Source organism: Heterocephalus glaber, unplaced genomic scaffold (assembly GCF_053883595.1).
Source record: "Heterocephalus glaber isolate CG9 unplaced genomic scaffold, H.glaber_assembly_v1.0 deba00001060, whole genome shotgun sequence".
Lineage (NCBI taxonomy): Eukaryota > Metazoa > Chordata > Mammalia > Rodentia > Bathyergidae > Heterocephalus > Heterocephalus glaber.
In genome coordinates, this window is record NW_028258185.1 from 1,328,921 (window position 1) to 1,339,097 (window position 10,177).

A 10,177-nucleotide genomic window follows, 5' to 3' on the forward strand; every position below is an offset into this window, starting at 1 on the left:
GCTACCACTTGGCTGCCCAGTCCTCTCTCTCCCAGGTAATTGCTAATAGATTTTTGGGGACTTCCTCTCCCAACATGATTGATCTTTCTTCTCCTCTTTTCCATTTTGATGGAAAGTCAAAGTTGGGAAGTCCTGATTAAGTTCTAACTTCAGTTCTTTCTCCTGCGGAGGGAATTGGCACATGGTAATAAGCAAGGAAACTAGGAGGCCTCCCCTCAAGGGAAGTATGGTCACTCATGGAAAGAACCAACTTTTTTTTTTTTGTACCAGGGATCAAACTAAGGACCTTGTGCTTTCAAGGCAGGCAGCAGCACCACTGAGCTAAATCCCTGGCCCTAGATCCAATTATTAATTAAACCCTCCATCCAAGGAGGGCTTGGGGATGTACCTGGGTAACTCATAAGGAACGATGAAGGTCAGGGCAGTTCTTTTTTGAGGGATTAATACAAAGGGGCTAAGTGTTGGCAAGAGTGAGTTGACCTAATGACCACCTGCCCTGGCCCTCACTCCTACTTGCCTCAATTCTCAGCCAGGGATATGGCTCAGTGGGAGAGCCCTTGCCTAGGATTTGAAAAGCCCTGGGTTTGATCTCCAGTACTGCGAGAGAAAAAATCGTTTTCTCAAATTTTCTTTTCTTGGCTTATATTTTTTCAGAGTCTGATTCCAGGTTCAACCATACAAAGTGAATGAGCCTAAATATTGCTTCCTAGCAGTGAAACTGAGGCACAGGGAGGAAAACTAAAGAACCTACATCTGTGCCAAGCCCTGCCCCATTCTCCCTCTTTCCTCCAGGTGTGGCTCTGCAACCTGCCTCAGTGACCCTAAAAGTTTGGGAGCAGATGCCTCCACTACTGGGCACATTCTCCCTCTCCCTCCTCCCTGCCTTGGATGGTGGCATGGTATCACACACACACACACACACACACACACACACACACACACACGCAGCTCTCCTTGTCATGGGTGAATGGGGGACAGGCAAGCCTCTCCCTGTGGCCAGCCTGGGTATGCATGTGGTATGCCCCCAGCATGTCACTGTGTTCCTCTGTGTGTGCATTTGTGTTCATGACAGTGGCTGTACTCCTGAGCAGGACTGTATATGTGTACGTGTGCCTGCATCGTCCCCATGTCTGTCCATGAGTGTGTATGTCAGTGTGTTCTAGGCTGTCTGTGTGAGTGTCGTCCCTGATCCCCCATCCCCCCCCCATCTCTAATTAGTGGTTTGGGGTTTGTTCCTTTTCCCTCCTGTTCCTTCCCTCAGCAGCGGCGGGCGGGCGGCAGCAGCCTCGGCAGCAGCAGTAGCAACAGCGGCAGAAGCAACCTCCGCCAGCAGCGCAACAGCAAGGACTCTGGAGTCAGAGTAGGATTGTAGGATCAGGATCGGAGCCTGTGTAGGAACCAGAGTGGAGCTGGCCTGGGAGAGGAGTGGATCCTTCCCAGCACCCTCAAGCCACCCGTTGACTGCACTCTCCCTGCCAGACCTGCAGAGAGGAGTAACTGGGACAGCCAGCCTCAGGTTCCCCAGGTACAGGATGCTGAGGAGCTTGGGAGGGCAGCCTACAGATGCCTATGGGATTGCTAGGCGTATGGACACCTGGGCCCACCATCCCTTTAACCTTTTGCCAGACCCCCTTCCTAGCCCTGAAAACTTGCCCATGCTCTTATGCCCCCTTCCTGCTTCCTGTCCCTTCCCTGGGTGCCCCCTTTTCCCTCCTCCCTGCCAGATCCCTTCTTTGGGGAGCTTAGCAAATGGAGCAGGAAATTTGGACCCTCTGCCTCCCTCTCTCGCCCTCCTCATTGGATCTGAAGGCTTCTCCACTGGGAAAGCTGTAATTAGAGGGTGGATCCCTACAGACAGAGAGCAGCCCCCCCCACCCCCACCCCCCAGTCCCTTCTAACTTTAGATCTCTTCTCTCCCATTCTCCCATTCTCCCTCCCTCTCCCCTCTCCCTCTCTCTCCGGCTCGGCTCTCTCCATCTGCCTGGCTCCTTGGGACCCAGTCCCCAGCCTCAGGATGGCGTCCTCCCTGCTTGAGGTAACTGCCCTCTCCTCCCCCTAGAAACCAGCCACAGTTTTAAGGTCCTAATCCCTGCCCTTCCCACTCAGATAGACAGTAGCCATGGTGCCTGTCACTTCCAGGGTCCTTCTGGTGAGGAGAGAGGGGTGGGGTCAGAAGAGGGGTGAACAGAGGGCAGGAAGACAGGGAAGGAGAACAGGGCCAGCAGGGAGGGCCTTCAAAGGATTAGGTCAAAAGAAGGCATGGACCCCTAAGGTCAGCTAAGCCACTAACTGTGAGGAGTAGAGAAGCAGTGGAGAAAGGAAGGAGAAGACAGGAACAGCAGGGAGAGGGAGATGCAAACAGATACAGGTAGGACAGTAGCAGAAGAGCAGAAGAGAATGCAGAGAGGACTGGTTGAGTGGGCTCTGTGGGGGTCCTGTGCCCTGGGACTCCTATCCTAAGCAGGGTCGCCTCTGCCTGTGTGGGGGAGGGGCTGGCCGGAGAGTGGGTCTTTTCAGGAAAGGAGGTAGCTGGGAGAGAGAGGAGGAGGGCAGCCCTGTGCATGGTGGGGCTGACCAGAGGAACTGAGCCCAGGCCTGAGAGGGAACCAAGGAGGAGGGACAGGGTCTGAGGCCGCCTGCCCGGCTCACAAATATTTAGCTTTCAGCCAAAGACAAACTCAGCTCTATTTTGGGAGTGGGAGGCTCCAGGGCGGACTGAGCCACTTCCCTTCCAGGCTGGGACCCTAGCATCCCTTGCCTCTGGAGCAGGAGATGAAGGGTACCATGGGGGTTTGGGGTTTTGAGAAATCAATGATTCAACCAGGGCATCTAGGGGCACAAAATTGGAAAGTGAGTACTCACAGCCACTCAGCGCCCAGAGTTCTCTGTGCTGCGTTTCTGATGCTGTTTCTGTTACCATCTGTGTCTTGCTTTCTGGGTCTCTGCAGGAATTGGGGTTAGAGAGCCCTCCCTTGAAAGTGGCTTTGAATCTTCCTTAATTCTGTTTCTAGTGCCCTAATTCAGGTCTCAGGTTTTGGGCCAAACAAGAAGTCAACTTACTCAACCCGTAGGAGAGGTGTGTGTGAGATGGAGCAGGAGCCTCTTGACACCTGTGTCCTTTGGCCTGCAATGTGTCAGGCAATGGAGGATGCCTGCATGCACCTGGCTGGTGTGAGTACAGGAGTGTGTGTTTGGGAGGTGGACCATCTCACTGCTCTTAGTTCAAGTGAGGAATGACATCTGTGTGAGGCTGTGAGGTAGTGAATTTATGGCTGAGTTTGAGAGAACAGCATGCAAACCAAGGGGTAGACATCATGCTTCTTGTCACATTCTGCATCCAGCCAGGCACTGAACTCAACCCTCAGCTTCAATGGGGGCACCCTGTCATCTGCCTCTTCCCCCATTAGACTCTCTACTGAGCCATCACTCTAACCCTGGTCTTGAGGAAGCTGAAAGAATAAGATGTGTGGAAATCCCAGGTCCACCCAGGGCAGGGACAGTTTCAGTGGGTGTAGGCAGTATGCCAGTATTGCCAGCGTGGCACTGGTGCTTGGGGGAGGGCTGGCCCAGGGGCCTGGTGAAGGACATGAGATTGGGGGAGCACTTGGGAAGAGGAATGTGTTGTGGAAGCTAGTCTTGGAAGTCCCCTCACTCTCTGAGCTGGAGATGCTCTCAATACAAAGGTGCTGTAGTCCCTCCATCTCTTTCATCTACCTTTTGGGTACCTAGGCCCTCTTTCCATCTTCCCAGGAATCCCTCTGCCAGGTATGTGTGGGCTCTCTGGCAGTGGGAAGAACTTGGGAATCAGAGAGGAATATTTAATATGAGGCTCACCTGAATTGAGCAGGACAAGGGAACAGGGTAGGGGGAAAAATGGAGCAGGGGCTAGATGGGAATGGAGAAATGGGAAACTTGGCTGGGGATGTAGCTTTCTGATAGAGCACTAGCCTAGCATGTGTGAGGCCTGGGTTCTATATCTATACCCAGTACCAAAAAGCAAATAAACAAAAGGGAAGCCAGGAGAACTAAGAAAGTTGGGGAGAAGGCTGAACTAGGAACCTTGGCACTCAGAACCCAGCCAACTGTCAGATGTATAGTAGGGAGGTGTGGGTGTGGGAGAGCACTGCACTGTGAATTCCCTGGAGAGAGGGGGTCCCCAGCTCTCTCCACAGAGCTGAGACAGCTCCTGTCTTGTTTTCTCCAAAGACTCCCCCTAAACACAATACTTTATGCCTGCGTTTCTGGATGGTTGTTGCTTTTCTTTCTTTTTTTTTTGGTACCAGGGATTGAACTTGGGACCTTGTGGTTGTGAGGCAGGCGGTGGAACCACTGAGCTAAATCCCTGGCCTTGTTGCTTTTCTTTGGTGGGGTGGAGGTGGAGGGTGGGAGACAACTGGAAGGTGGGAGTACTGGGTCCTGGCAGGTAACGCATTGGGTCAGGTATAGGGGCACATACTTAGACCCCCCTTTTTTTTGGTACCAGGGATCGAACTCAGGACCTTGCGCTTTTGAGGCAGGCAGCGAAACCACTGAGCTAAATCCCTGGCCCAACTTAGACCCCTTTTAGCAGGACCCTCTCCCCTGGTTCTCAGAAAAGAGCAATCAGCCAGAGAAGGAAACTGAGGCTGTTGTGAAACTTAGCCACGTGCACAGCTCTTGCCACCACCTCAATAGTCTGAGTGGGCCTGGTCCCTGGCTTCCCCTTCCCTGCCCCTAGCTGCCCTATGGGCCTCTCTGCTCCCCAGGCTGGGGTCTCCTGTTGGCCTGAGACTGGCTGCCTTCTTTCACCCCAACCTCCCTCCCCACAGCTGGGTGGGGTCCCTGGGCTTGGCTGAGGCCCCTGTGGCCACAGTGTGAGGGCTGGGCGGGGGGACGGAGTCGGCGTTTTTAAAAATAAACCAACCGCAGGGAAACCATCAGAGCCGAAGCTGGGCCAGGCTGGGCAGAGGGGGAGGGGGTGGTCAGGGGGAAGGAGGGAGGGGCGGCCTGGTCTGGGGGTTTTCTGGGGCCCAGAACCATGGTGGCTTTTCTCTTAGGTAGAAAGCCTGCCTTCTTCCTCCTCCTCTGCCTTTCTTCCCCTCCTGTCTTTTCTCTGCTTTCCTAGCCCAGCTCTTTCCACCACTCTCCTTTATTTTGTTTGCCTCTCTCTCTCCCTTTTGTCTTTTTAACTTTCTGCTTTTTTGGGTCCTTGCCCATTTTTGCCTTTTAATGCAGATTTCCCCTTCCCTAGTCTCCCTTTCCCTGTCCCCATAGGACTTTTATGGCAGTTCCTCACCTAGCACAGGGTTCTTTCCATCCCATGTGTCTGGGTCTCTTCCTGTCTCATTTGAACTCCATGTTCCTAACCCTCCTTCTGCTATGATTTGACTCCTGCCCACCAACTATCCTGCCTTGGTTCACCTTCTGCTCGGAGGATCAGAGGAAACCCTGACTGGGAAACCCTGACTGGGAAACCCTGAGAAGAAAGCTTTTGGTGGCTCAAATTTAGGTCAACAGAACCTCAGAAAGGGAGCTAAGTGGGCAGAGGAGCAGCAGTCCTGATTGCATGTACCCTTCTCTGCAACCTTGACACCCTACACTCACTTCTAGGATTGGCATCACATACATACCACATGCTAGGAGCTGCTGGGTGGTTCTGAGAACCCTGAATTCTTGGGTTCTCTTCTTAGCTTTACTAGGAAGACATCAGCCACTTGACTTTTGAGGCCCCCAATCAGGGAACTACATTAGAGACAGCTCCACAAGGTATCCATTTCATTATTCTCAGTAACAAATGCTGGAGGGCATCTCCTGGGAGGTCCTAGGCCTGCCTGAGGGAAGGGTGTCTTGAGCTTCTGAGGGGTGGTGGTCTTGAGGGTAGTTCTGCCTGGCAGCAGCAGCATGGTGGGCATTAAGGAGATACCTCTGCACTTCTGAAGTCTCCCCTGCCTCACATACATGTCTTCCTTCACTCATTGCCCTTGAAGTGTGAAGAGAGACCAGTTACATGGCTATATGTTTGGGGCCACTGAGCCATGGAGAGGTGTGGCTGTGAGTGGGTAGCTTAGCCACCCCAATTTCATGCCTTGGAGGGGCCTGAGGCTTGGGTTCTTCCATCTGCCCACGGGGTATCAGTTGGTACCACAGAGCAGGAGGTGCCCACTGTCCGCTTGAAAGACATTCTTGCCTCAGCCACAGTCCTGGCTTGGCGGCAGCCCTGTTCCCTCTCAATGTCCCAGTGTCTCTGCCATTGCTTCCGTTTGCTCCCCAGTCCCAGAGTCCCTGCCAAGAGATTCCTTACCAGAGACACGCAGACTGGACCTGAGGGAGACAACGCCACTGCCTTAGTCAGGAGCTGAAGCAGAGACAGGAAGTGGAATATGGGGCGTAGCCAAGAAAATCTGGAATGGGGGCAGATAAGATCCCCTAATATTTCTTGTTTTCCCCATGCTCCTTTTATCCCCTCCCCGCCCCCCAGTATTGGAGATTGAAATCAGGGCCTTTACACTGAGCCACATCCCAGTCCTTTTTTCATTTTTTATTTTGAGACAAGGTCTCAGTAAGTCACTAAGTTGCCCAGGCTGAGCTCAAACTTGCAATTCTCCTGCCTCAGCCTCCCAGAGTGCTGGAACTACAGCCATGCACCCCCACACCTGGCCCCAGGCTGCTCTCTGATCTTTGAGTTGCATTTTTCCCCTCTGAGTCCCTGACTGTAGCTTCTGTTTCCTCCAAACTCACTTCCTGGGGTCAGGACCCTAATTGTCCCCTCACTCTGGCACTGTTCTGTCCCAGCCCTTCTCATAGCCATTTAGAGTCTCCAGTCCCTAGAAGGCCTTTGCATACCCAGGAACTCCATAGTGGGCTCAGCTTCTTGGCTGCTGGGTTGGGGAATCAGACTGCAGTCTTGGGCTTCTGCTCTGTTTTCAAGATCCTGTGTTAGCTCTGCCCTGATGGCAGGCCTCACTGAAAAGGCCCTGTCCTTTTTGATTCTTCCCTGACCCCTCTGCTCTGTTCTCCATGTCTCTAGGTCTGTCCTACAGTTTTCCCTCTTCTTCCCTCCCCCTAAGCAATGCTTACTTCTTTCCACAGGAGGAAGCTCACTATGGCTCCAGTCCCTTGGCCATGCTGACAGCAGCGTGCAGCAAGTTTGGTGGTTCCAGCCCTCTGCGGGACTCAACAACGCTGGGCAAAACAGGCACAAAGAAGCCATACTCTGATCTTTCAGCTCCCAAAACCATGGGGGATGCCTACCCAGCCCCCTTTTCAAGCACCAATGGGCTCCTCTCACCTGCAGGCAGTCCTCCAGCACCCACTTCTGGCTATGCCAATGACTATCCACCCTTTTCCCACTCTTTCCCTGGGCCCACAAGCACCCAGGACCCTGGGCTACTAATGCCCAAGGGCCACAGCTCTTCTGATTGCCTGCCCAGTGTCTACACCTCTCTGGATATGGCACACCCCTACGGCTCCTGGTACAAGGCGGGCATCCATGCAGGCATCTCACCAGGCCCAGGCAACACTCCTAGTCCTTGGTGGGATATGCACCCTGGGGGCAACTGGCTAGGTGGTGGGCAGGGCCAGGGTGATGGGCTGCAAGGAACACTGCCAACAGGCCCTGCTCAGCCTCCACTGAACCCCCAGCTGCCTACCTACCCAACTGACTTTGCCTCCCTTAACCCAGCCCCCTACCCAGCGCCCCACCTCCTGCAACCAGGGCCCCAACATGTCCTGGCCCAAGATGTCTATAAGCCCAAGGCAGTTGGCAATACTGGGCAGCTGGAGGGGAGTGGTGGAGCCAAAACCCCGCGAGGTGCAGGGACAGGGGGCAGTGGTGGCTATGGGGGCAGTGGGGCAGGGCGCTCCTCCTGTGACTGCCCCAACTGCCAGGAGCTGGAGCGCTTGGGGGCAGCAGCAGCTGGGCTGCGGAAGAAGCCCATTCACAGCTGCCACATTCCTGGCTGTGGCAAGGTTTATGGCAAGGCCTCACATCTGAAAGCCCACTTGCGCTGGCACACGGGTGAAAGGCCCTTCGTCTGCAACTGGCTCTTCTGTGGAAAGAGGTTCACCCGTTCTGACGAGTTGGAACGGCATGTGCGCACTCACACCCGGGAGAAGAAGTTCACCTGCCTGCTCTGCTCCAAGCGCTTTACCAGGAGTGACCACCTGAGCAAACACCAGCGTACCCATGGAGAGCCAGGCCCAGGCCCCCCTGCCAGTGGCCCCAAGGAGCTGGGGGAGGGCCGCAGTGTGGGGGAAGAGGAGGCCAGTCAGACACCTCGACCTTCGGCTTCCCCACCCCCCCCAGAGAAAGCCCCTGGGGGTAGCCCTGAGCAGAGTAACCTCCTGGAGATCTGAGTTGGGAGCAGGGTCTCCAGCCAGGGGCCTTTTGCCAGCCTCTCTGGCTCTTTGGACCACTGCTTCCCCTCACTCCCTTTCCCATGCACGATGTCCTTTGGGGTTCTCTCTCCCTGTCTTCTAGTCATTCTGGCTTGGTGACACCTTGCATGCCTCTTCAGCTCACTTCCTCCAGGCTCTCCGGGCTTAACTCACCTCAGGCCCTCACCTTGTGACTGATTCCTGACCTCTGGCCTTCTAAGGTCTTCCCTGGCCCCGCTCATAGCTTCTGTCCCAGGTCTTGCCATACCAAATCACGTTTCTTCCATTTGGATTTCCAGCGGTGTTTCTCCCTCTCACTAACTCTTTTACATCCTTTCTGTTTTCCAAGCTTATTTAGTGCTACCCCTCAGCTTCCAGGTTCATCTTCCCAACTTCTTATTCCTCTGCTGTCCATTCTCCAGAGCTTTTTTCCCTTTTCACAAACATGGTGATGATAATGATTATTTATTGCCCCCTGGTGGCCTCTTCATTAGGGACCAGAGTTAGGGGGATTGGGGTTAGTGACCTGGCTGGGAGCAAGGTGCCAAGAGGGGGTCAGACCAGTGGGGATCTGATCCCAAAGATGGGGTGACCCCAGGGTCAGGAAGGCTGCCTCCAGGTCTGTATATTTAACCCCTATGCACCAGGAGTAATGAATAGTAATAATAATAATTCTATTTATCTAAGTTATGATGACGGGTCAGGTAGAGTGAGCCGGGGAGGGAAGGGGATCCATTTCTGCTAAAGAAATTCTAGCCAAATGCATCTCTGTGTAGACGAAGTGAGAGCAGAGATCTTCTTAACAGAATTTCTATCATCAGGGTTTCAGTTAGTGGGGTTTCTTTTTCAATGGAGTTTTTACAAATTGGGTTGGTTAGCTAGATCTCTGTAAGATAGTGGATGTGGGTATCTCTCAATGAGGAGATCCCTAATATCCCCAGCCCCAGCTAGAAGCTGTGAAACCTCAAGTCCTATGGAGGGGAGGACTGGAATGTACCCTGTCTCTTGACCCCAGAGCAGGTCCTTCCACTGCTCACCTGACATCATGACCTCATCAGGCTAATACCCTGTTGCCATGGTTATGGAGAGCTTGCAGCTGCCATCTTAAACAGGCTCTTTGGGGAAGCCCATCTAACAGGAGGACATTGGTTTGGAGGTGCCCTTCCTGAAGAATGGGTAGGGAAGACTTTCTCTGGGATCAGGTTGAAATAAATCAAGTATTTATTGAGTGCCTACTCTGTGCAAGGCACTGTATTAGGCCTGGTGCCTAGAAGCCATGAGAAAATTTACAGAACTAGGAGGACAGAGGTCCCCAAACAGATTTGGGGGTGAATCCACAGGCCCCCAACCTGGGACTTTCGACTCCACCTCCAATGACTTTTAAAGCCGCTTGGTGCCTTTGAATGCTTTTCCTGAGATTTTGGATCCTCCTTTTCTATCCTCTGCTCCCTCAGGGCCCCAAGTTAAAGGGCAAAGCCGCTGGAGCTTGGGGCGAGGGTAACATTGTGGAGGGGAAGGAATCATCCTCTTGTGGTCTTTTTTTTTTTAATTTTTAATTTAATAAAGAAAAGTTCGATTTGAAATTGTGTTCTGGTGAGAAACGGGGAAGAGGTAGGGCAGAGGGTGGGCCACAAGATTTTTCCTTAGCAAAGTGGGGCACCTTATGGGTGAAATTCTATCTTGCACGTTTGCACTTTAGGTTCACAGTAAACCTAGTTCGTTGGCCATGCTCTCCAGTGGAGATGAATTTTGAACCATCCAGTCTGGTCCCCAGAGGCGGGAAGGCAGAGTGGTTGCTCCCAGGGTCCTTTCTCAGAGTGTA

The 10,177-nt window shown here is 53.3% G+C and overlaps 1 protein-coding gene across 2 annotated transcripts; it reads left to right on the plus strand.

The window, feature by feature from the left end:
* The first annotated feature begins 1,269 nt into the window (after positions 1-1,269).
* Positions 1,270-9,932, plus strand: Sp7 (Sp7 transcription factor). 2 transcript variants are annotated; one of them, XM_021250627.2, is made up of 3 exons: positions 1,270-1,525; positions 2,001-2,035; positions 7,069-9,932. In XM_021250627.2, the coding sequence occupies exons 2-3, from the start codon at positions 2,015-2,017 to the stop codon at positions 8,332-8,334; spliced, it is 1,287 nt and encodes a 428-aa protein (XP_021106286.1). In that variant the 5' UTR covers positions 1,270-1,525; positions 2,001-2,014; the 3' UTR covers positions 8,335-9,932. The 2 variants fall into 2 exon arrangements, with proteins under 2 accessions (XP_021106286.1, XP_004872802.1); XM_004872745.3 differs by lacking the exon at positions 1,270-1,525 and having other exon boundaries at positions 1,948-2,035.
* Positions 9,933-10,177: the final 245 nt, after the last annotated feature.

Bases quoted from the DNA above. Each gene is read 5' to 3' on its own strand.
- Sp7 (XM_021250627.2), top strand. From the start codon at position 2,015: ATGGCGTCCTCCCTGCTTGAG. The intron at 2,036-7,068 runs GTAACTGCCCTC...TTCTTTCCACAG, and splicing joins TGGCGTCCTCCCTGCTTGAG to GAGGAAGCTCACTATGGCTC.